Here is a 26,702-nt window from a genome sequence, read left to right on the forward strand (position 1 = left end):
TGAACATCACAGAGTGGGATGGGATTGGGAGGTTTTGTTTAAATGATAATTGGCTTAGAAAACAGGGTCCTAAATTGAAGATAAGTTTGTAATGCCGTTATATATGGTAATGAAAAAGACAAGACTTCACTTTTCAGGGGACTGCTCTGAGGCTAGGGACTTCCTAATTATTGTTGCAGAGAATGTGGGCTTGATGTAATGCTTCATCCTGGAGTAATTTGTCATTGTAAGAAATTTGGCAAATATTGTCAAGGTCTGAGGAGGACTGCTGAGGAGAGATTATCTAAATTATGCAGCTAAATCCCAGTTAAGGAAATGGGGAAAGTGAGAGAAAAGTAAATGTATATATTTGAATGGTGTAAATGTCAAACAGATTTTTCACTTGTATGCGGTGATATAAACAGGATTGAGAAGGGAAGGCTCCGTGCAGTATCCCAAAAACCTTGCCAAGGAAAACAATGCAAAAGCACTGATTTCTAGAAGGAATAAAGGAAGTACTGTCTCTCGAGTTACCTGGCTAGCCAGGAGATTCTAGGGAAGAAGTCTTGTCCTGATTTTGGTTAGGATAGGGCCTTTTTAATTGTAACTTTCATGGATCGCATCAGAACATTTTGTGTTTGGACAGAAACCATCAGCGCTGTTCTGCGGTGATGGCTTTTGAATTAGTTACAGTGTATTTCTCATTTGCAAGACTGTTCCTGTTGCCGTCTTGCAACTTTTAGTAAGAAGGTTACTTTAGTATGTTTGCTTGACCTGTGTGGGAGGAGGTTGCTGATCTACAACTTCTGCTACGCTTGATTTCACTTTTACCGACCTGTACAGCTGATCATTTGGTTACTATAAGAAAACTTAATTATCAGCTTTTTTCTTTCTTTTGATCAGTACATCAGTCAATTTTGTAGGATTTGATGTGGGGTTTTGTGTTGAGGGTTTGATTCTGGTTTTTGTTTTGTTGGTTTTTTTAATATTCTAGGCCAAAACCACTATCAGCTATTCCTGCAGTAAAATAGTGTACAAGGAACTGTAATACTCATTTCACGAATGCACTCTACTGAATTTCTTTTTAAGCTTGAAAATTACAGACAACTCCAGAGCAGAATTTTTATCACCTTTGATTTGCACTAGTAGTTGAGAGAGATATGTCCTGGAGTTTAGTGAAACAAATAAATAAGTAAATTGATGTTAACATCCAGGTAATGGAAATATGAAAAAAACACCCACTAGCAGAGAACAATTAAAGATAGGTCTTGCATGGTGTGTTGATATCTACTATCAATCCACTGCCACTGCAGTAAAAAATTTAGTGGGATGTTCTATAGGCTTCATCATAGATAAAGAATGTGCACTGTCAAAAGAAAAAGAGATGATGTAAGGTTTCTTTTATAGCACTCTAAATAATACAAATTATGAAGATTTTTTTATGTTCGTGTTTCTGAATGTGTCATATATAAAAATGAAGTTAAAACCTTTCAAATTAATTTGGATTAAAACTCCCAAAAGTAAAAATCAGCTCAGTATTTCATTGAAACTTAGGTATTAATATAAAAGTAAAAATCTTTGCTTTTTCTAACCCAGTGTAATCTAATTGCAGTTGATGAGTAAAGAGTCTCCAGTCTCTGTTGGAAATGATGCTTACGTTGACCTTGATCGGCAGGTATCTAAGACTAGATGTTTCTTGTCCTTCAATCATAGCATGTCAGTGGCCAGTCTTTTTTTCCATATTAAGAATTCTGTCTCTTTTTTTTTTTTTCTTTAATCATTAAAGGGTTTTGTGGAAAAGTAAAATAGGAAGCGGAAAACTAAATTTCAGTATTTCAAGTCCTTTAGCTTTATAAATTGAGTTTGCTCCTATTGTGTTTAAAGGATATTAAAAAGTTGGTTTGAAAAACCAGTCTAGCTGTATGACATAATAAAGCAAAACTGCAGATTGGTACAAATCTTTAGGTATGGAGAAAGAAAGAAAGATAAAAAATGTGCACTATTAGATTAAATATTTTTATGTGAGTTCCTATTTCCAAAGTCAGTTTTTACAAAACCCCCACTCCTATGGGAATCCTGGAACTGTGGCAATGTAGTAGAGAAGTTTTCAAATATAATCTTTCCTGGTCTGATTTATTTTAAAAATATACAAACCTGATTTTTGTTTTACTACCTTATCCTCATGCTAACACTGTCTGCTTCCTCAGATTTTTTTCTAATGGAGAAAAAGACTAGTGGTGCTCATTGTATTCCTCCATCATGCTTTCTCTGCAGAAATATGTACATTCTTGCAGACGAAGTTGATTTTTGTATGTAAACAGGCCCATGAGAAATAAACTTGCAAATGCAATATATGATGATGCTGTTTGAGATGGCCCATTTAAACTTAATCATACGTAATACATATATATATATATATATGTATATATATATATACACGCACACACACACTTAACATGCATACACCTATTTTATCAGACCAATTTTCTTGTGGCTATGTTTTTTATGCTATCTTAACTGCATTCATTTGCAAACCAGTGAGATACATATCCTTAAACGTTAAGTCTTTGAAGGGAAGTACCTGAATATTTCCTACTGTTTATAAGGTTCAGTGCCCTTCTTTGGAACGGTAGGCTTCTCTGTCACATGTTAGTTTTATTCCTGTTGTGCACTAAAAGTAGCTTCCAGTGACTAGAGAGATTTTATCCTGATTGTCCATTCCCTGTATTCCACCTTCCAGTCCTTTCTGTATTTCAAATGTAGATTGAAAATTGAAATTATGCACTCTTTGCATCTGTAAAGAAAAGTGGTATTGACAATTTTTTTTCAGTTTAGAAATTTGATGAGTTCTTCAGACCCAAGTTCTTCTGGAGTTTTTGACCCAATTTATAGAATAGATGTGATAATTCTAATGTAAGAGCAAATGTTCCTTTTATGTACGGTTACTTTTTGCTAGTACACAAACGAAACAGTATTCACATCTGCTTCTTTTTTTCTTTATAAGAACAAAATTGTTCTGTTTTTAAAAATTCAGTGTATTATCTAAATGTAAAAATAATTTTATAGATATGTAGTCTGTAGTTCAGAATATTTTTAAATGGATCACAGAGCATGATGAAAATGTAAATGTTTGTTGTTTATGGTAGCTGAAGAAAACTACAGAAGAATTAAATGAAGCACTTGCAACGAAAGAAGAAATTGCCCAGAGATGTCATGAGTTAGATATGCAGGTAAGTTTGCTACAGAGTCTGTATCAATTTTGAAGTGAAAAAAAGATGTGCTAACTTTTAGATGGCTGAAAATAAGTAGTAGAATATGGAAACATAATTTTTAGAAGGGGGGTGAAAATGACACACTAATTATTTTGTTTTCACTTGTGCTAGCAGAATGAATGCCATTGTTTTCTTACCTTGTTGCTGCGTTGTCAGTATTAAAATGATTCATACTAGCAAAACTTTTTTTATTCAGTTAGGAAGGGTTTGAGCTGTGTGAAACTCTTGCCATAGAGAACTAATACAAGTTCTGCTGCTGTAACAGTTCCAGTTAACAGTTAAATCCCAGTCAGAAGTTGCTGGAGACCATTAAGTATGTATGGGTTTTTAGACAAAGTTTTACAGTCAGTAAATCAGTCTGGGCAGACATGAGGAGTGTGAAGGGGGAGCCCTGAAAGGCATTACCATTGCAACCTGACTTTGCAGTATTAATTCAGGCTTCTTGCAGTTCAGTAACTGTTGGAATTAATAAAGCTGGTCTGTTTGTCGTGGTTAGTATATGAACCCATGTTTCAGGTCGTGGAGCACTTTGGATTCTTTGCACTACTACCTGTTTTCACAGTGCTAGTGGAAACTGAATCATTTTTCGGACTGGCCGGACAGGCCTGCTTACGGATGGCCCTTACTGTGGAGAGCTAGTTTTATTTGTTTTTAGGGAAAGTATGCAGATTTTGTTACAATGAAGTGATCTTCTGTCGTAACAAAGACTTTTCTTTAAATTCTTGTTCGAAGTACATCAAAGAATGATTATGTTTCCCGAGTGGTAACTCAGCCCCTAATGTTGCAGTACCTTGGTTACATCACATAGCAATTGACTACCTTTTAAATGATACAGTGTATTCTTGTGCAGTGTACCTAGTGAAGCCTGCATGTTTCTGTTTGTGGGCTCTGTTGAGACTTCATTAGAAGATGAAAAAATGCTGCTCTCTGTACCTGGGTAGGTTAGTTATTTCTGTTCATGCTTTTATTACAACAGGTTGCAGCCCTCCAAGAGGAGAAGAGCAGCCTGCTTGCTGAGAACCAGATTTTGATGGAACGTTTAAACCAATCTGATTCTATTGAAGATCCCAACAGTCCTGCAGGTCGTAGACACCTGCAGCTGCAGACACAACTGGAACAGCTTCAAGAGGAAACATTCAGGTAGAAAAGCTACACTTGGTTAGGTTGTTTGTTTGTAGCTGGCAACAGAGGTGACTTAGATACTTCTGGTTCTGCTGGCAAATATTAATTAGTATAATGGATGGTGTATAACCACAGTAGTACCATTTTTGCAGTGATGTTATAATTTTGCTCTTTACGAGGTCTAGCATTAAAAAAAGTACAATTTGTCACTCTACCATGAGTTACTTTGAATTGTTTGTGTGCAGTCATTTCACCCATGTTTTGCAAAGTCAGTGAGAATGAAAAGTAGCATGCTTTCCTTTATGCAAATTATTCTGATTGTATTTTTAAAGTGTAGTAATTCCTTGATGAAAGTTTGCTACAGGCTGTACTGCTGGTGGCATTATGTACAAAGCAAAATATGTCCTTGAAAACAAATTTCGTAGATGATGAAAGATGGAGATTATCCATGTATGAGCTCTGCACTTCTTTTACATTTCCCCAATATGTGAAGATACACTTCCTCTTTAAATATACTTCCTGGTCCTCTTGACCGTTGCTCTCAGGCTGTGTAAGCCTGTTCTGTGGAAGAAAGCTGGTTCACTTCACCATCACCTTTTCATTCTCTTTGCCATACTTTCCTTCTCTTTTGTGAGTGCTATTATGGTATTTCTTTCTTTACACTGCCAGTTTTCCTTTTGCTGTCTTCTTCTCATTGCCCTTTTCCAGTTCTTACAATATGTGCCACATTATTTTCCTTTTTTTGTCTCTTTTGCCATTTTTCCATTTCCCCTTGATAAGCCTCCTTTCCTGCTTATTCTGACATATCATCTCCCATCAGTTTATTGAAAAACATTCAGTGTTTCTCTTTCACAACAGCTAGTGCCTGGATTTCTTCTTTTTATTCCTCTGCTATGTAAAGGAATAGAATGGTGATAATGTCCCCTTTTATCTATCCTGATTCATCTCCATGCTCTGAAGTGATTCCTACCTGAGTCTGGTATCAATTACTGTTTTAACAGATTTTGTCCCCATGTTCAATATCTGCACTGCCTGTTACTCTAATTTCAGGTTCTGAAGGTCATTCTAAACTTTTTTCATATGTGAGACTCATTCCTTGTCTCCTTTACCTCCTTCCCCTGTCTTCATATCATGTGGCTTCTAATGGCAATTTGTGTGTGTTGCTTCCAGTTCTACCTGATCAAGCTGATTGGTACAGCTTAACTGATGCTCACTGTGGTATACCAGTTTTCATCCTAGTCTTGCTTCTTTGTCCTTTGACTGTTCTGGTTTGTCATGATCCAAATCTTCATTGTTCCTGATTTAGATGACTTAAAGATTTTCTCTTGTCTCCTTTCTTGTAGATTCTTTTAGGACTCCTTGCCTTTTTTTTTCCCTCATGCCCTTATTTCCTAGCCTGGATTGTTTTTTTATTAATTTCAGAGCAAAATCACAGTAGGACTCTGTGTTTCAGGTTATGTCCTCTTCCATTTGTTCAAAATACTTTGACAAAATTTCTATTACTTACTCCCTTTGTTTACTACAAGGTTAATGGAGCTTTGCCTGTGTATACTATATGGAAGCAGTTCAGCAACTTTGGTCAGAGTTCTTTACTTGCTAACTGGATAACCTGGTTCTCCAGACATACTGGGCATGCACTGGTTCTTTATGAGTAAATAAATAAAGTCATTTCAATGAGAGGTGTATGGAATTTATAACATCTAACAATCAGATCAATATTGTTGGAGGTAGATAAGTTGGACAGCTGAACAAAATTTTAGAATAAAGATGTCGTGTTCAAATCTGTATGTCCCAAGATGAAAAAAGATGAAAATTCCTGCTTAAGCTTCCACTGTGAAAAACTACTGTTATAGAGAAAAACATCAGGTTTTGTCTTTATGAGAACATATGTTACCTTGTGAATTTTGAAATAGACTGATATTGGAAGCATAAATCAATAAAGTCAATCTGCTTTTATATTTTGAATAAGCACATTGGGCTGTTGTTTTCCTTCACTGCAGGAGGAAACCATTTTGTGTGTTCTTAGAGGGGCTGATGATGAGGAAAGGTGACTGTGGCTCAGGATGAGAAATTATTTTCTGGGCTTTTTTTTCATTCCTACAGATTAGAAGCTGCCAAAGATGACTATCGAATACGCTGTGAAGAGCTAGAAAAGGAAATTGCAGAATTGAGACAACAAACAGAAGAGCTTACTACACTGGCAGAGGAGGCTCAGTCTTTGAAGGATGAGATAGATGTACTCAGGTAAATATTGCTCCATTAATCCTTTTTAACTACTATGTTTTAGTCTATATAATTTGTGTACCTAATCTATATTAAACACTTTCAATGCCAAGATTCTTTGGATCCTCTGGTTTAGGTACACAGACCAATGCGCAGTTATTGAGTAAAATAGTTGCTTATTGTGTACCTAATCAATAACTATTAGTAAACTTCGTAATTCTATGCCAATTTATGGTTATAACAGGGCACTCACTGGTCTCTTTGAGTATGCAATATTCACCTTCATCATGTCTTGGGCATCTGTTCTCATCATAAAACTAGGCCATTTCCTTTCTTGGGTTTGCATTGTTTGGACTTTGGGTGGTGCTTTTGGTTTATCATATAATGATAATACGAGCATCTGTTGCAGCTCTCATTGCCACTGGATTTTAGCATTGAAAGTTGTAATGATTTGATGATACTTGGGGTTTATAGGGTGGGACAGCCACTTTTATTATGGAGCATAATCCTTCAGTATTGGCATCTTGCTGCCATGGGTTATTCAGAACAGTTACCCATTCTCTCCAGCAAGGTTTATTTAATACTGCCATTCCTGACTCACCAGTAGCCTTCTACCAATGGTATCTGTCTTTTACCCTTCTGTCATTAATAAAAGGAATGAACCCATCACACTGCATAAACTGTGTGGGTGGCTTGGGTTCAAAAATTCCTTGCCCCAAGAGAGAGGCCCTGCACCTCACTGAGGATTAAGCAGAGTTGGCTTGCCTCAGTGTCCCGTAAACTGGCCCATCAATTCAGTGGGAGATTCCCTGGATTTCACAGGAAATTGGGTCTGTAAATTGGTTGATTCTAAAATGAAACTGGGGACAGTAATAGTAGCAGAGGTCGTTGGGGGAGGTGAGGTCCATTGCTGTCTTGGCAGTGCAGCAAGTGGATTGATAAAACTCTGAAAAGCTGTGAATGAAGCCTGGTGTTTCTTTTTTTTTCTTTTTTTTTTTAAAGAAGGAATCAAGTTCCAAAACTATTATGGTACTTCTGTGTCACCAAGTTCAATTTGCCTAGGAGATGGATCTTTATGATTTTATTCCTGGCTGTCATTAAAATGAAGTGCAGAAACTTTTCTTCTTTACCTTTGACAAATTTAAGACAGAAGATAATTTAGAATTGAAAGGAAATGGGTGGGAATGAGGTTTTTTCACTATTATTTTAAGATTGGAAGCAGATCAGAAAGTTCTGGGTGTTAGGAAAAGGGATAGGGTCTAAAAGAACCTTCCTCAGCAGCTTATAGAGTTGACAAATAGTTATTGGAAGAAAACAGACAATTTAAAAGTGAAAACATCAGTAATAGGAGGATATGATTGCTTTATTGTTCTCCCCATTATGTCTCAGAATGTCTTCTGCATTAAGAAAGCACAGTGAGGAAGCATTTTAAATTCTGTTAGTTTTGTTCGTTTTTAGAGTTCAACTTTGATATAAATCTGTCCCTTCAGGCATTCTTCTGATAAAGTAGCCAAATTAGAAAGCCAGGTAGAGTCATACAAAAAGAAATTGGAGGATCTGGGTGACTTGCGGCGGCAAGTGAAGCTTTTAGAAGAGAAGAATACAATGTACATGCAAAATACCGTGAGCCTGGAAGAAGAACTGAGGAAGGCCAATGCAGCACGCAGTCAGCTGGAAACATACAAGAGACAGGTGAGGACAGGCATCATCAATGCAGTAGTGCTCTGTATAGTTCAACACTTCATAACATGGCTAATACTTCAAAGTAAAAAACCTACGAAAAAACCACCTCCTGTTTAGAATGCTTCGATGTTTTGTAGGTGCTACCTTTGTCCTTTTTTCCTGCAATTCTTGTCATTGCTGTAAGTTTATGTTACTTTGTCAAAAAGCAGTATTTCCTGCATTTAGAAGCTCAACAGATTTTAAGTGGTTTTTTTTTTCTAAAATTATTCCAAATTCATATTCAGTAGTGAGGCTTGAATTAGAGGCTCTCCTTTCAGAAAAAGTATCCACTTTTCACTACAATATTCCAGCAGTGAGGAACACACACCACAGCTGAGGTAAGTTATTCCTGTGGTTAAATTACCCCCTTTTTTAAGGTTCTAGTTTGTCTGATACATCTGAACTTTTCCACTTAAGAGAGAAGGACCCTTGTCATCCCTGTTTTATATGCACCTAGTGGAGTACAAAATGTGTCACCAGCACACTCTGTGGAGTGAAAGGCACCTGTTTATCCAAGTGCCATGTGATGCTGTTTCTGTAAAGTTGGAAGATGTGTTTAGTCTTCTCTCTGCTTCTATACTACAGGGACACGATATCATTCTTATATTCTTGTTAGAGGGCCAGACAGAGCATGGTTCATTAAAATAGTAGTGCCTGCTCTGTATTTCTGCCTGATCAAATGATCACAGCACAGGGGTCCCTGTATGTCAGTTTACAGTAGAATGAAATACAGAAACAGGCACTAACGATATTGCCAGCCCAGAAACAATGTGTCTCCCTAAGATTTGATAGATTTTTTCCTTGCACTTGGCTATCTCAGTGTTTAAAACAACTAGTTTCAGCCTATGTAGTCTAATTTTAAATACAGACCAAATGATTTTACCAGAAAAAAAGGCCTTGGACAAGAAAAGTTGTCCAAGGGGACAAAGGGAAAAGTAAATGTAGAAAGGAATGGCCTTCCACACATGAGTAATATCAAGTTTACTGGCAGCCCAATATGTCATTCCATTAAACAGCTGAGCATGTTATACTGTTGTGTAACCTCAACACCTGCATGTGATTCTTATTTCACCAACCAAAAGGATTTTGGAAGGGCAATCCCAAACATTTGTGCTGCTAAAGTACTCCTTTTCTTCATTATTCCCTGTATTTTATGGGTAGGATTTCCTGTATGAGGTGCTGTTGTTTGGTGCAAAACTGTTTACTGGCTGAGACTGGAATAAGCCTCAGGTGTCCTGTTGCAGATGTGTTTTCTTCACCTAACTACGGTGTCTCAAAATGAACACTCTGTGTTTGTCTTCAGTGTCTGTAAGACTGGTCTCCTTTTGAGACCTGCCTGTGAATCATAAGCCACAAAATTATTTTTCTGGGAGTCCTAAATTGTGCTATCAGAAGTAAACCAGACGTAAGAATTGTGATGTTATGTCACTGCTGAGCGCTAGTGTGCTCCTGTAGTGGAATATGTCTTGTCTGGTGTTTGAAGGATCCAGCCCCACTCATGAGGATGCCATTAGAGAGTTATTTCTTTGGCTTAGAAGCCTTGTGCTATGCAGATGAAAGTGGTTGATTCAAATTCCTATATCAATCTGCAAGGAAATTGCACCTTCACTGCACAGAACTATCTCTGTGAGGTGAGATTGATTGGTGAGATTGGTGGTGTTTTGTTTTCACTCTTCTGAGAGCAAGCATAAGCCTTTTCTAAGAAACTTTATTTTGGCATAAAGAATTGAAATGTGAAGATTTCAGGATAATTTTTTTTGTAATTTTAATTCAGCCCCTTTGTGCATATGCATTCTGATACATAGCTAACAGTATGTCTTGCTTTTCTTTGTTGCAAGATTGCTGCTTTACTCATTCCACACACAGATAATGCTTAGTAAATGTGATGGCAGTTCATTTTTTCTTTTAATCTTCTGCATTACCATGAAGTTGTATGTTTTTCAATACACTCACAAGTCCTAATTGAAGACAAATTTGTTTCCTTCAGTGTTTTTCTACAGACCATTATCTTAGCATGATTGATTACAAACATGAATGCATTTGTTTCCATTTGAGGTGAAAATTCTCACATTTGGCAAGTGGTGGCACAATCACTGGTGAAGGCCTGCAGGTTTTTTTATACCTGCAGTTGTTCTGATAGCCCCAGTGATGATTTCACATCTGAAAAATGAAATATTTTCATATATAACATTTTAATTTCTTTAATTGCAGAAAATGCAGGCCTGTGCTGGTTTTGCAGCCTTTAATTTAAGAATAACAGCAGCAAACTCCTTCTCTAAGACTTAAGACCATGCGTATTTTAGGCCTTGTAGTTACTTTGTTATAGTTGTACACATTGAAAATAAAAGGCAGTTAGAACCACTGGACAATTTTATGTAGGTATGGCTACTGCTTTAATCACTTCCTGTGTAATCTAAAAGCCATGAAGAAGCCTTCTTATAAACTGCTTCAGAAGAAGCTGTAGGTCTTAAGCTGACTCTTCATTCAGCTTTTGTGTTTGCAGGTCAGTCTTTATTTAGCTTATTTGCTTCCATGCTCTCTGCATTATGAGCTTTACTAGTGTTCTGGAAATTAATCTTTGCTAGTAAAGGCTGAGAGTTTTGAAAAGGCAAGACTTCGCTGATTTACCATCTGTTGTGCTCAGCTTTCAGATTTCTGATCACTTAATTTTAAGAGGTCTTTACTGATCTGTAGTTGAGAGCATACATGTGGCTTTGTTAGCAGTTTCTCCTCAAATAAACAAAACTGTTTGGAGCCTGTGGCTGAATCTTTATGTTAGTGTATTAAAAATTACTAGGAAATCTCAGGTTAGGGAATGTTACCTGGCTGCATAAACTAGTAGTTGAATTCTCAGTGAGGCTTATGAAATAAAGTTAACAAACGGTGTAGATAATTGGCTTTCTTCACAGTTTTTTCTTTTAACTAGGCTTTTCAGAATGCAGAAAGATTTTTCTGCTGTTCATAAGCTTTTTGATTCCTAGAACTACATAGCTTTTCTTTCTGTAAACCCTGCTTGAGCTTAAATTCTTGTTTTAGATGTACTGAAAATACTTCGCATTTCTTCTGTCTTTTGCTTGCACTAAGACCTTATATTTGAATGCTTTTTATTTTACTGAAACACAGAACAACTGATGAAAGCATTTTTTAGTATGTCCTATAAGTAACTATTTCATTTGTTTTACAACATGACTTGTGGTGCATTGTAATTGGCTACTTTGTCTTGTGTATTTTGTTTTAACATTTGCAGACACATTATTGATTCTTGTTCTCACAGGCAGTTGAACTACAAAACAGGTTATCTGAAGAATCCAAGAAAGCTGATAAATTAGATTATGAATGCAAACGACTGAAAGAAAAAGTAGACAGCCTCCAAAAAGAAAAAGATGTAAGTGCCAAGGTGTTATTTTTTTGTTAGTAACAATAGCAACTTTGTATCCTTTATAACACAGAGATATGGTAATTACACTTAGCAATCTTTTTAAATTAGGAAGTCTTTTTTCATCTAAAATTTTCTAATGTTTGTGTACAGGCTACTTTTTAAACCTAAGAATTGTACAGCATGGAATAAAGTGACTGTACAAAAACATATGCAACCCATTTTTAAGAGGAAAAGCCTTCATATCTGGCATCTGAAGTTGTTTCCTGGCCATTTACCATGAGAAGGTTCATAAATACCCAGGGTAATTGTTACATATTCTGAAAAGCTATTTACAACAGGGTTTCTGCAGTATCATCCTAGAACTAAATTCCTGTTTCTTTCTTTTCCTAAGGCATTCTTTGAGGTACCATCAGCATGCTTCTCTTTGTGGAGTCATCACTAATGTAGCAAGAGGCTTAGTAGTAGTTGTGTAGAGGGAAATGTCCTTTGTGGTGATCTCAGCTTTTATGACAGCTCCTCGTTGACCTATCTTGTACTGCCAATGTGGAACACACAGGGTAGCTGCCAATCTACCCGTTCGTCTTGTGTCATTTGCTGCTAGTGATTCTGTGATTAATTGCTCCGTCCTCTCTTGACGGGACTGATCCTTTGGACTTCTCTTGCACATTTGTCATTTCTCAACAGTTAATTTTAGCTTGTTTCTTAGAAATGTATATGCAGGTGCCTCAAACTACCTAAAACCAAGGTCAGCAATTGAAGTTAGCAGTTTCTTAGGCATGTTTTAATTACAAATCCGTTGATCCAACTGTTGGAAACCCTGCAGGCTTTTTCCTTAATAATCATATTTAATGTCCAGTTTTTTCCAAGATTTCCAAGCCCAGCACTTAAGTATCATTTGAACTGAAAGTGTTTAGTTATTTTATGTTCGTAGGTCATTGGTTTCCATGTTTTATTAAATTTTCAAGCTGCGGTGGACACTTGACCTTCACATAACTTCCATCTGCCCTTCAAATCAGGCTGGAATGTTCATAGTAACTGTACTGGTATTGTGCTTTGGCTTTCTTTCCTGCTTTTTATTTTTATATTGGGGTTTTTTTCCAATTCTTTTATGTTGAACAATTGTAAGATTGTTTCTGTGGCTTATCCATGGCTCAGTGGACCATTTCATCTTGCACAAAGGATCTGAATTGCAGGCCATTATCATATAGTTTTCTGTTTCACCCCCAAAAAATAGCATTTTTTTGAGCTGGATGTTGTTTTTAAGTACATTCTTTTGAATGGATATGCACCTGTGAGAAGTAAGTTACAGCTAGAAGTCTCTCATCACATGAACTCAGTGATTCACTGTCTGTATTACCCCCTCTTTCTGTTCTGTGTTGTCAATACGTATCAGTAAGGTAGCCCACCACAGGTCACAGGCTAGGTAATGGTATCTTGTCAGTTATATTTTGGAAATAGTTACTGAAATTGATTTTACCCTTTTCTTTATGTTCGGCAAAGTGTGGTAGTGTTTGATATCTCCATCAAAGCAGCTTGGAATTTTACCTCTGTGGTCTGTTATATATAAGTACTAAGATAATTATTGAGTTGCTTGTACCAGTGAAGCCCTAGAGCTTTTTCTAAAATATTCTGGCATTTGGGAATCAACTGTTAGTAAAATGAAATGTTACCAGCCAACACAACTCCATACCTACACAGAAGCAAGGTCTGTCCTGGACCATTTAGTAATACTGAACATGTCTGATTTTGGAGCAAACTAGAACTTGGATCATTACATTCTTTCTCTTTTTTTTGACTCTTGGCACCCTTCTGGACAAAAACTTGGTGCTATCTGTAGGTTCTCATTTTTTTGCCAGAAGGGTACTTGTGCCAAATTGAAAGAGTATTTGCCTGATGCTACTGAGTAGCACACCTGTTTGGATCCCAAGGCGATCCAGTCCTGTTCTTCATTTCTCTTTGGACCAAGTCTTAAGCAACTAGTTTTCTTTCATAGCCAAGATGCTGGTGAATAACAAGGCCAGCTGACCCACAGGAGGAATGGGATATGGAAATGCTGCTCGCACTTCCACTGGTGAAAGGCAAACAAAATGAAGTTAAAAGCAGTTTGTTTGTTATGTTGACTCTGTACTTATATGCCCGTGGTTTCACTCCTGGCTGAATCTTGGATTCATGGTGAGGCAAAAATCTGTGGTCTCTCAACTGACTTCCATTTCCTTTGGAATCAGCCCCAATGAAAGGAAAAGGAAAACAGCTGAGTGGCCCCAGTGGATACTGTTTACTACCTGGTACCAGGACTTTGTGCCACTAATATCTCGATTTTGTAAGCTTATACCCTGCTATTTTTAGTCCAGTAAGATCAGCAACCCTTCTCCCAAAAAATGCCAAACCACTGTTCCTGTGGAATACATAAAATTTACATTTCTTTTGTTATGAAATAGACTGAGATACCTTAATTTGGAAGTAATCTCTAGAGCTGCATTAAATTATTTTTAAAATTTTGAAGGCTGTTAGAGATGGATTTGTACCGCCAAGACTGAATTGTTTTCTTTCCAATTATTCAGAGATTAAGAACAGAAAGGGATTCTTTGAAAGAAACTATTGAAGAACTTAGATGTGTACAAGCTCAGGAGGGTCAACTCACCACTACAGGTAAAGGACAAATAAGGAGATTAAATGCATCTTTTCTAAAGCTTACAGGAGTTTTCTGTAGAGTTTTGAATGTGCTTTTGTTTAGGACAGAATAAATTCAAGCTCCCCTAAAATCAGTAGTGTAAAACCTCTTCAACTAGTCACAGCTTTATAAGCAAGCAAAAGCTTCAAATGTTATTTCAGCCAATCAGAAATTTTAGTCTCCTCTCCAGTAGGATATTTTTATAATATATATCTGATTTCTGTGTGGTTACATAATTTTCTTTAGAGAGATATTTTCTCATGATGTTTCATGCGTAATAGTTCATTCCTATGTGTAATCTTCTGTACCTTTGTAGTTCTTAGATAAGCAGAAAACAAACTGCAATAATATTTCTTCAGAATGGATGAAGTAATGATTCACCAAATGAAATGGTGTTTGTCTGTCAGTCTTGCTGTAGCTTGACTTTGTGTCATTTTGCGTTGTCTAGCAATAGTCTAAAACTTCTAGAACTTCTTACTTCTTGTCATGTAAAGAAAGTAAATGGTGTGCTTTTCCTTACTCAGGACTGATGCCTCTGGGAAGACAAGAGCCTTCAGACAGTTTAGCAGCAGAAATCATTACTCCTGAAATAAAGTAAGCTAATGTGTGCTTTGTTTTACTAACCTTTACAATGGTCAATGGCAAGTTGAATATCAGCCAGCAGTGCCCTGGTAGTCAGGAGGACCAACTGTGTCCTGGGGTGCATCAGGCACAGCATCACCAGCCAGGCAAGGGAGGGGATTGTCCTGCTGTGCACTGGGGCAGAGTCCTGTGTGCAGTTTTGGGTGCTACAATATGAGAAGGACATAAAGCTCTTAGCATCCAGCAGAGGGCCACAAAAATGGTGAAGGGCCTTGAGGAGAAACTATATGAGGAGTGGCTGAGGTCATTTGGTCTGTTCAGCCTGGAGATGAGACTGGGCAGAGATGTTATGCTGGTCTCCACCTTCCTCACGAGAAGAAGAGGAGGGGCAGACATTCTCTTCTGTTGTGACCAGTGACAGGACCCAAGGGAATGGTCTGAATTTGTGCCAAGGAAGGTTTAGGTTGGATACTAGAAAAAGGTTTCTTGTTGTTGCCCTGTCTTGATTGTCTAGAGCTTGATGATGGTACCAAAAGAATTGAGTATTTATGAGTAAGAATCAAGGGGAAGGCCACAAGGCAGATATTCTGGTGGGTGTGTTACAGACCACTCGTCTAGGATGCCATATACTATAGGCAGCTGGGAGAGGTCTTGAGATTGCTGGCCCTTCTTATTATGGAGGACTTCAACTTACCGGATGGCTGCTGGAAATGCAATATGGCAGAAAGGGATCAGTCTAGGAGGTTCCAGGACTGTGTGGAAGATTACCTCCTAACACAGCTACTGAGCAAGCCAGCTAGGGAAGGTGTCTCAGTGGACTCAATGTGAACAGGAAAGGACTGGTGGATGATGTGATGATCAGAGGCTGTCTTGGGCACAGCAAGCACTGAATGAGAGAGTTCTTGATTCACAGAGAATTAAGGAGAGAGGCCAGCAGAACCTCCACTTTGGACTTCTGGAGGGCATAGTTCGGCCTGTTTAGGGGTCTTGCTGTCAAGTTGCTTGGGAGTCAGTCTTGAAGGGCAAAGGAGTCCGGGAGGGCAAGAAGGAACTGTTAACAGTGCAGGAGCAGGATGTCTCCATGTGCCAAATGAAGAACCATCAGGAAGACTGGCTTGGCTGTACACAGGGCTTTGGCCAGAACTCAGGATAAAAAAGATTGTGTTATGTTTGGAAGAAGGGGCAAAGCCACTCAGAAGGACTACAGAGATGTTGTGCTGTTATGCAGGGAGAAAATTAGATGGGCTAAAGCCCAACTAGAGCTTATTTTGGCTACTGCCAATAAAAGACAATAAAAAACGTTTCTATAGATACATTCACAATTAAATGAGGATTAAGGAGACTCTCAATCCGTTATTGGATGCAGGGGGAGCCATACCAGTAAAGGACAAGGAAAAGGCTGATCTACTTGAAGCCTTCTTTGCCACAGTCTTTAATAGTAAGACTGCTTATCTGGAAGACAGGTGCAAGAAGCTGAATAAAGCCTCCGCAATACAGGAGGAAACATCTAATGACCAGTGCTGTGCCAGTTAGACGCCCTCAAGTCCATGGGAGTGGGCGGGATCCACCGAAGGGTATTGAGGGAGTGGCTGCGGACAGGTGTTGCAAAATTCACTCTGAAACAGTTTTTGATTGTGAAATGGAGCTTCTCGATTTGCTACTGTAGCAAGTAGAGGCAAGAAAGAACCAAGAGGCAAGCCAAGCAGGCAGAGAGTGACTCTGCCAGAGCGCTTCAACTTTTAAAGCGCCCGGGGTACCGCCCAGCCCCGCCCTTCTGTTTTCCAGCTGCAGGAAGACAGTAACAATTTTGGGCACAGATAGATAAGGAACACAATAACGTTTTGGGTTACCCAGAACAGTGTTGATCTGCTGGAGGGTCAGAAGGCTCTGCAGAGGAATCTGAACAGGCTGTATCGGTGGGTGGAGGACAATTGCATGAAGTTCAACATGGCGTAGTGCTAGGTCCTGCCATTGGGTCACAACAACCTGTACAGTGCTGCAGGCTTGGAGAAGAGTGGCCGGAAAGATGCACAGTGGGAAGTAATTGTAGAATCATAGAGCAGCTTGGGTTGGAAGGGACCTTAAAGATCATCTTGTTCATCTCTGCTGCCATGGGCAAGGACACCTTCCAGTAGACCAGGTTGCTCAAATCCTCATCCAACCTGGACTTGAACACTGCCAGGTAGGGGACATCCACAACTCCCTTTGCCATTGCCTCCAAACCCTCAAAGTAAAGAATTTCTGTTCAATGTCTAATCTAAAGCACCCTTTTTAAGTTTACACCACTTTCCTTTGTCTTGTCACTCCATGCTCTTGTAAAAAATCCCTCTCCAGCTCCCTTGTTGGCTCCTTTCAGGTACTGTAAGGCTACTGTAAGGTATCCCTGGACCCTGATCTACAACCCCAGCTCTCTCAGCCTGTTTTCATAGTAGAGGTGTTCCATCCCTGTGATCACCTTAGTGGCTTCCTCAGGACTCACTTCAATTAGTTGACATACTTCCTGTACTGGGACTCCAGAGCTGGATGCAGTGTTCCAGGTGGGGTCTCACCAGAGCAGAGCAGAGGGGCAGAATCCCCTCCCTCCCCTGCTGCCCACGCTGCTTTGGATGCAGCCCAGGGCACGTTTGGCTCTCTGGGCTGTGAGTGCACATGGCTGGGTCATGTCCATCCTCTCATCCCCCAGCACCCCCAGGGCCTTCTCACAGGGCTGCTCTCCATCTGTTCATCCCCAGCCTGGACTGATACCAGGGTTTACCATAGGCCAAGTGCAGGACCTTGCACTTGGCCTTGTTGACCCTCATGAGGTTTTCATGGCCCCACTTCTTCAGTTTGTCCAGGTCCCTGTGGATGACACTGATACAGCGGGGATAGTGGAACACGCCTATATCAAACCAGGAGGCCCGTGGAAAAGAAATATATATGGACAGATTCTTGGTAGATGTTTCAGAGATGTTTATTTCTCCAGCTGCATGGCCGGGGCTCAGCTCAGGAACCCCGCAGTCACGGGACCCGAGGGTCCTTGGCCACCCCGGGGAACCCAAACCAACCAGTGGGGAACAGAGGTGACCAGGGACAGGGAAACCCCGTGTCTGTCCCCTCAGGGCCCTCTCCCGGGGCTCCATGGCGGGGGGGGGGGACCCCAACATGACACCTGTTGTTCTGGTGTGGTTTGAGGGTGTTGGTTGACAGCAGCTGAACATGAACCATTGAGTGCTCAGGTGGCCAGAAAGGCTAATGACATCCTGGCCTGTATCAGCACCAGAGAGGCCAGCAAGACCAGGGCAGGGATTGTCCCCCCCATACTTGGCACTGGTGAGGCCACACCTCAAGTTCTGTGTCCAGTTTTGTGCCACCTCACTACAAGAAGGACACTGAGGTGGTGGAGCTTGTCCAGAGAAGGACAGTGGAGCTGGAGAAGGGTGTAAAGAGTTAAGTCCTGTGAGGAGCAGGGGGGCTGTTTATCCTGAAGAAAAGGAGGCTCAGATGTGACTGTACCACTTCCTACAACTACCTGAAAGGAGGTTATAGCAAAGCAGGGATTGGTCTCTTCTCCTCAAGCTGTGCTGGGGAGGTTTAGATTGGATATTAGGAGTCATTTCTTCACCAGAAGGGGTTATCAAGCATTGCAACAGGCTACCTAGGGAAGTGATTGAATCCTCGTCCCTGGTGGTGTTTAAAAGATGTGTAGATGTGGTGCTTAAGGGACATGGTTCTGTGCTGAGTTTATGTTGGATCTTGATGATCTTAAGAATGTTTTCAACCCAAATGATTCAGTGATTCTGTGTAAACAGACCAAGGGTGGAAGTGACTTGCTCAGGTTTATGCAGTAGTTCAGTGACAGCTGAGATTACAGTCTTTCTTCATGCTTGGCATTAAGCTTTGCATTCTTTGTGTTCTCCCTATAAATCTCTGGAGTTGTACTCAGAGATCCTGATAGGGGAATTGAGGTAATTTCCTTGTGTTCTGCATTCTGCAATTACAACTCTTTAAATTAGGTTTGTATTTGGGGGTTTGAAAACATGATTGCTGTTGCAGCCATCTCCTTTAAAAAGATTGTATTTATGTTATTATTTTATTTCCTATGGTAAACTGTTTTCTTTGTTACAGATATTAGCATTCCTTTTTTTACGAAATTGTGTTCTATGTGTTTAGGGAGAAACTAATTCGCCTTCAGCATGAGAACAAGATGTTAAAATTGAACCAGGAAGGTTCTGACAATGAGAAGATTGCCTTGTTGCAGAGCCTTCTTGATGATGCAAACTTACGTAAGAATGAACTGGAGACAGAAAACAGGTAAGAAATTTTGTCCTCTGTTGCAGTTGACTTTCCTACAGGCATCCTCAGGACAAGAAAGACATGGATTTAATGGAGTCAGTCCTGGGAAAGGCCACAGGGATGTGATTACAGGACTGCAGCGTCTTGTTATGAGTAAAGCCTGAGGGACAGAGCCTGGAAAAGAGGAGGCTTAGGTTAGATCTTACCAATGTTATCTTACCAAAGTGTCTAATGGGAGGGTCTAAAGGAGATGAAGCTAGACTCTTGTCAGTAGTACTCAGTAGCAGGGCAAGAGGCAGTGTGCAGAGCTTGAAACACATTATATTTGATCTAAATGCAAGAACATACTTTATTTTCACTGTGAGGGTTGATGAATACTGGAGTATGTTGTCCAGAGATGTTGTCTCCATTCTTGTAGATATTTAAAACCCAACAGGACGTGTTCCTGGGTAGCCTGCTCTACCTAACCCTGCTGGATTGAGCCAGTCAGCATACAGGCATCTGTGGGGCCAGAGTGCATCTGAGCATGGCAAAGTATTTGGCTGATAGTGATGTGAGGCTGCTTTCTATCTAAGCTTCAAATCTGTTCTTTATCTAATCTTCCTCTATCTTCCCCTTCAACTGGGGGAGGTGCCTGAAGCCTGGAAAAAGGTAAATACTGCACTCACCTTCAGGAAGGGCAAGAAAAAGAGTATGAGGAACTACAAAGACTGGTCAGCCACGGGTCGCTTTCTGGAAATTTCACAAAGCAAGTCCATCTGGAATCTATTTCCAGCCACATGAGGGACAGGAAAGTAACTGGGAAATGTCAACATGAATTTATTCAGAGCAAATCATGCCCAGCTAATCCAATTGTCTTGACAATGAGATGACTGCACATGTGAAGAAGGGTGAAAAAGAGGATGGTACTTAGCTTAGCTTCAGTAAAGCCTTTGATAAAGTGTTCCATGGTATCCTTACGTTCAGAATGGTTAGATATAAACTAAATAAGTGGACAGTAAAGTGAGCAAAAAAATTAATTGGACAGTGATGGGACAGCTGAGCCTAGAGTAGTACTGTCAATGAAATGAAACCCAGCTGGCAACCAGTTCCTCAGTCATCAGTACCAGGACCAGTTGTTCATCACTTCTATTAACAACTTCACTGATGAGAGGGACTGGACTCCCAGGAAGTTTGAGAATAGTACCACTTTAGGATATCCTGAAAGGGAAAGCTGTTATTCAGAGGAGCTCAGCAGTGCAGAGAAATGAACTGATGGGAGTCCTGTCCGTGGCTGTGGAGCAGCTCTGCTGCAAAAGCCCTGGGGTCCTAGTGGGTGGCAAAGGAGGATATGTTATTTGGGAACCTTGCAGTTGACTGTGATCTGGACTGTTCTCACTGAGCTGCAGGCAGGCTGTCAGTCTGGGAAAATGGTTGTTCACCTCTTATCAGTACTTAAGATACTACACCTAGACAGAGCATGTAATTTTGGATTCCCAAGTGCCAGAGAGATGTGGATGTGTAGAAGTGCAGCAGAATACTCCTAAGGTGAGAGACACTAGAAGGTGCGACAGGTGGGATAAAACTGAGAAGCAAGTGTGTCCAGGACAAAGAAAAAGTGGCATAGAGGAGGTTGTACTGTGATCTGCATCTACTTCATGAGAAGGTAGTAAGAAGACAGATTTGGGCTGTTCTCAAGACATTATTTGTGGAAGGACAAGAGGCAGCAGACAAAATATGGAGTATGGGTCTGAGCTCTAGAAGAGAAGCCCAAAGAGACAGACCTCTATGCTTAAAAGTGTCCAAACCTGGTACTGGATGTGGTTGCCAGCAATCTGCTGTAAGTGCACCTGCTTTAAGGAGGAAGTTGGATCCAGGCAAACTGTGGACATTCCTTCCAGCCTGCAGGTTTATAGGGTTTCCGTAACTGTGCAAAAGCATAAGCTAGCAGCTCTCACGCAGTAAAACTGGCTGTTAAAAGGTTTTCTTTCATGTATATAGAAATGATTTCTGCATGCATTTATGTTGTCCTTGAGGAATATGAAAATGTTCTGGATGAACATCTGGATGTTACAATCTCTGGAACTGCTGTAAGCTCTAACTACTGCTGTAAATTTTTTGAGAGTAATTTACCGTATTGCATTTTTTGTGTAGATGAGCTGGAAACACTGGACACTAAAAGTCTGACACCTCCTCTTGCAATTGTTTTTTTTAATGAAAAAAAAAATATTGTCTCTTTCCTAGATTGGTAAATCAGAGACTTCTAGAAGTACAGTCCCAGGTTGAAGAACTACAAAAATCTTTGCAGGATCAAGGTTCAAAAGCTGAAGATGTAAGTAGAAATGTACATCAAACTTACATTCGAATAGTTACCATTTTCGAAACTTTGACCTTTTTGTAAAAAAAAAAATGTCAAAGAAATATACAAACTGAGATTTCTAATAGTTTTGCATATTTACTTGTATGGTCTTATCAATAAATTGTGCTTCTCTAACTAGGATGTAAGACAATTGTCTAGATTAGAAAACCATCCTATGTAGAGAAGATGTCAAATATGTTTTATTTGAATAATTGTGTCTGTTGCAATAGAAAACTATTTAATTGGAATAGACAGTTTTGCAGGGAATTGAGAAAATGTTGATTCTCTATGAATAAAGCATCTGAAGTTGGTTTTGGTTTAGTTTTCTTAATGAAAGTTGAGGCCTTTCCAGCCACTGGAGGGTCTGTAATTGTTCATGTAAATGTATCTCAGAATGATAAAAAAAGGCAGACCAAAATGAAAAAAAGGTCAAATAATTAGGCCCTCAACATAATGCAGCATTTTCTGTTTCTGTATACAGAGTTAACTTTATTTTAAATGTAAGAATACACATTGTAGCTGAGTTAGTGTGGAAAACAACTTTCAGTCTTCCACTCAAAAATTGTTTATTATCTCCTGTATTTCAAAAAAGAAGCTCTAGAATTTTCTTGAAAGCGGTGATTTGTTGGACTGTACATGCATAGTGTATGCTCACAATCTCAGTGTATCATGTTGCTAATTGGCAACAAATTGTAATGTGTTGCTTTCTATTTTTGTGGGTTTGTTTTAACTAATTTATATAAAATAGTGCAAGTTTTTTTACTAGCTGCTTATGTTCACTTAAGAGTGTGTTAAATTTAGTTTATACTTTTAATTTTCAGAATAAACTATATGAATGTAAAACACCTAGTTGATTTCCAACAAGATTATTTTCCTGAGTAACTAAGAATGTGTTTTAGAATGCACGTTAAAATAGGTAAATTCTGAGATGTTCTTTGTTCTCTTGATTATTGGCCAAAATCTTTTCAGGGTGAGCAAGAATATGAAAGAATTATTCTCAGATATTGAGTATTGTAAGTGATCTCTGTCTAACTGTATTCACGTTTATTTACTGCAATTCTAGTTGTGTCTCTTTGGAGGCACTGATTGGGGCAGTAATTTAGGGTGTGTCTGCCCTCATGGCTTCTTTCTAGGTCTGACCATAGCAGTGGTGACTTACAGGCACTGATCCCATAGTCTCTTTTGCTGAGTTTGATGTGTAGGATTTCATTTACTCTTAAGGAAGCAAAGGAGTGAATGTAGACTCAGGGAAGTGTTGAGGATGCAAGAACCTCTGACGCGGTCTTCATGCAGTCTCCCTGACGAAGCAGAGCAAACCTCAGAAGTTAAACCCAGCTGCTCAAGTACATCGAAGTTGTGCTGAGACTACCTGAGTTATCTGTAGGATAGCCATACAAAAAGAGTGATTCTTCAGAAACATATGAAAAAGCAATGGGAGAGACATGGCATACAGTTTGCCAATACATCATTTTCAGCTAATTTCCTGGTTTTTGCTATTTTTCTGCAACAATGCACTGAAATTCATATTTTTACATACTTACACTGTAATTGTGCTCAATCCAGAAAATTGGCACTCCATTTTAATTCAGTCCAGAAATGTTTGATGAGAGCTCAGGTTTGTTTTTTGTTGGGGTTTTTTTTGGTATTTTTTTTCTTTTAAGTTTTGTTTGGTTTTAAAGCTGAAGTTATTTTCAGATGTGCCCAAAAAGACATAGAGGTACTGTCCTAACCCAGGCAAGTGTCCTTGCAGTGATACATGCTGTGTGCCAAGGTCCACATGGGCAAGCAGTTCTGATTTTATACTGAAGTGCAGTGGAGGGCAGCTGTGTGTCATTGGGCCTGTAATGGGCACTGACACATTCTGTTGGGATTATTGATTAGTCCATCCTGGGTGTTACCTTGCTAGCCAGGCAAAGGCCTCCTTTCCCCCATCTTTCAGACTACAGAATCAATGCAGATATGTCTGGTGTGCTCAGAATAGCTTTGATTTATTGGCTTCCAGAATGCAGTAGTTGCACAGGGCTACTCAACAGTTTCCTGAACAGCTTCGACTACATCATTTGCATGTCTTACCACTGTTGTTTATCATCCTTGTTCTCTGGTTCTCTGCCCTAATCCTTTCCTATATAAACACCCGGCCTTTAGTTACTTCTGCCCCATGTGTTAAATCCATCCCATGCCTAATATTTTTCAAAATGTAACATGCAGTCTTGGCCTTACGTGCTGTTACTGATACAACACCTCCCTAAAACGTCCCCAGAACTCTGTTACCTCTTCAGTTACCCGTGAAGTTCAGCCACTTTGTTCATTTGATGAGACACTAGAACAGGTTGCCCATGCCCCATCCATGGAATATTCAAGGCCAGGTTGGACAGGGCTCTGAGCAACCTGACCTAGTTGAAAATGTCCCTGCTTGTTGCAGGGGATTGGACTATGTGACCTTTAAAAGTCCCTTCCAGCCCAAACCATTCTATCACTACTGTCAGGATCCTTGAAATCTGACCCTCCATCATGGTGCTGTTTTGTGACTTTAATCACCTCACAGCATTGCTGATCTCATCCAGCAGTCTTCTGAAGTGATGATCCATAGTTTCCCACACCCTGCTAAGTTAGCTTAATCTCAGGCCAGAGCCTAGCCGTTCTGCCCATAACCTTAACATGTGAAACAAAACCGAATTTTGCCCTGAAGAAGGGGACAGACTTGTTCCTTTGGCTTGTTTAAGCATGAAAGAAACTTCAAGCAAAAGGACTTTTATTTCTACCATTTTTAGGAGACTCATCTTCCTGTGAGAGTACAATTTTATACTAATTATATTTTAGATTTGTACATGAGTCTTTAAAGCTTACTGATACTGCAGAAATCCCAGAAGTAATGTTTGCCCATATTTAGAGTGATCTGTTTGAATTTATCTGACAAGTATGTACAGGATCTTTGGGTGCCTAAAATGGCATATCGAGTGTTTTAGTCTTTTTCCTAATCATATGTCTTAGGTAAATTAATGTGGGTAAATTCAGTTCTGCTTCTTTAAATTGTTTGTGCTGTTTATCACAATTAATTTCTTGCTTGTGAGAACATGATCCGTCTAGATGGGAGAGGGTTACTCCCTCAACAGTGCAGATACTAGGTAAATAATACACCAGTGGAATCAGTGTTGAGTAGTAGTTTTGCCTGTTTCAAGATAAACCCAAGTGCAATACAAGGATTGCAAAGAAAAGCTGAGTTCAGTTTTGATTTTCTTACCTTAGGGAAATGGGCACTGCTTCCAACTTTTTCTCTTTCTTGTCCCAGCCAGCTGATAGTCCCCTAAATGATCGAATATAAGTGATGGGAACAGTTCAAATGATTTGTGACTGATAAAGATGCATACAAATATTTTTTGTTACAGAAAAAGTGGTGTTGCTGCAGTTGTTCAGGGGACTGGAAAAGAAAACCTGCAGATCCTCAGCTGCTGCAGATTTCTGACTGTGAAGTCAACAGAGCCATGTTGACTTGTTTTTATGGCTCTCCACTTTTCTTGTTGTGCGAAAAGAAAATCTCTTTTAAAATAATGAAAAAACATGCCCCAGGAATGTGATCAAAGACAGTATTTTGAAGTATTACCAAACTAAACTGCTTTTTGAGTGCAAACAGTAATTTTTTCTGTTAGCAAGGTATCTAAACCTTTGTTGAAAGAACATTGGAGAAAAAAAAATAAAGTAATTTTGTTGATGATTTTATCTTATATTTTGATGATGTTTTGGACCATCAGTAACATGCTAAACCAGTGATTAATACTGGATAAATACAAACCAAAAAGGCAGTTGCAGATTTAAATATTCTACATTTGCTTTGTATTCAATCAGTGTGGCAATAACACAATTCAGTATCACACCACAAAAACACCTGCATCTCTTAATTCTGATTGTAGCCCAACAGACTGGCTATTTTCCTTCATTTTGTTAGTTGTATGATTTTTATTTTAAAATTACTTTCCAAAATAGCAGTTGCTCTCCTTTGGAATTCTGGTTTAAACACAATGATTTGTAAATGTGCTTCTTTATTATTTTTATATTTTTGGGTTTAGTGACATGTTTTAGAAAATGTTACAGGATGAAAGGGCTCATGAGAACAGAGGAAAAAATTGCGCCTGCGTGAAAAATACATAGCTTTAACTTTTTCTGTTCATGACTTTCTAAATAGTTTCTTCTGTTGGCTGCTGTTTTGCTTTATACTAATGTCATCTCTGTTTCTTGGCATGGGCTTCTGCTCAAGGCTATTGTGAGTATGGCTTTCTATTTACTTAACACTACTTTCAGTTCATAGACATTTATTGAGTTGGGATATTTTTTCTTTTTGAAAGATACTCACTGTGTATGAAGTGAGTTTAAAATTTTAAAATTACTTCAAAGTTTTTATTCAAAGAGCTTATCTAAACGTGATTTAACCAGAAAGTGGAACACTGTAAGTTGTACGGTGATTTTTATGTGTCTGTAATCAAGAAAGATAAGAAACACAAACAAGGTGACATTTTTGCTACACTCCAGTTAGAAATACTCTACTCCTTCTAGTTTCTGTGGGGATGGGAATTTACTTCAACTAATTTGCTACATGTCTTCATGCAAGTTGCAATGCAATATTGGTAGGACAGCTCTTCTTGCAAATTTAGCTGCACTTTCCAATACAAAGTACTGAACAAATTAAGACAACTGCCATAGAATTCTGTCATTTATGGATCTTGCTTTTATTGATCTAGTTCCTGGGAAAATATTTGTAAAGTTTTAAAGGGTTTAATGTTACTACAGTCACACAGCTGTGAAGAGAAAGGTTGCTACCACAGAGGCTTTACAGCTGTGATCTAAAACTGAAGTAAAAAAGTTGGATTTTGGTTAGAGTGCCAAAATTGCATGTTTTCAAATAATTTTTTAAACATGTTAGAGTTTCACAATATATTAAAACAAAATATTTAACTTTCTATTTTAGTCAGTTCTTCTGAAAAAGAAACTTGAAGAACATCTGTAAGTATTTTTATTTGCCTATTTTGTTTGCAGTTTGAAATGATGTGTTTTCTATATGGCGAGGAAGGCAGACACTCATTAATCATGGATCTGGAAAATATGCAACTAAGAGACATTAGATAACACAGGAATATTTGGGAATCT

At 39.0% G+C, this 26,702-nt stretch overlaps 1 protein-coding gene across 6 annotated transcripts in view; it reads left to right on the forward strand.

Moving 5' to 3' along the window:
• HOOK3 (hook microtubule tethering protein 3) overlaps positions 1 to 26,702 on the forward strand; it is an 86,537-nt gene that overhangs the window by 42,741 nt on the left and 17,094 nt on the right. For 2 of the 6 annotated variants that reach the window (XM_032095152.1, XM_032095153.1), the window contains exons 7-17: positions 1,592 to 1,654; positions 3,126 to 3,209; positions 4,228 to 4,391; positions 6,477 to 6,617; positions 8,087 to 8,288; positions 11,593 to 11,703; positions 14,259 to 14,346; positions 14,893 to 14,962; positions 19,103 to 19,243; positions 21,449 to 21,536; positions 26,524 to 26,558. In XM_032095152.1, the coding sequence (XP_031951043.1) occupies positions 1,592 to 1,654; positions 3,126 to 3,209; positions 4,228 to 4,391; positions 6,477 to 6,617; positions 8,087 to 8,288; positions 11,593 to 11,703; positions 14,259 to 14,346; positions 14,893 to 14,962; positions 19,103 to 19,243; positions 21,449 to 21,536; positions 26,524 to 26,558 (1,187 nt within the window). Of the gene's footprint in view, positions 1 to 1,591; positions 1,655 to 3,125; positions 3,210 to 4,227; positions 4,392 to 6,476; positions 6,618 to 8,086; positions 8,289 to 11,592; positions 11,704 to 14,258; positions 14,347 to 14,892; positions 14,963 to 19,102; positions 19,244 to 21,448; positions 21,537 to 24,949; positions 25,256 to 25,743; positions 25,822 to 26,523; positions 26,559 to 26,702 lie in introns of those variants that run through there. The other 4 variants (XM_032095150.1, XM_032095151.1, XM_032095155.1 and 1 more) reach the window with 4 other exon arrangements.

This window comes from Corvus moneduloides, chromosome Z (genome assembly GCF_009650955.1).
Source record: "Corvus moneduloides isolate bCorMon1 chromosome Z, bCorMon1.pri, whole genome shotgun sequence".
In the NCBI taxonomy this organism is placed as follows: Eukaryota; Metazoa; Chordata; class Aves; order Passeriformes; family Corvidae; genus Corvus; species Corvus moneduloides.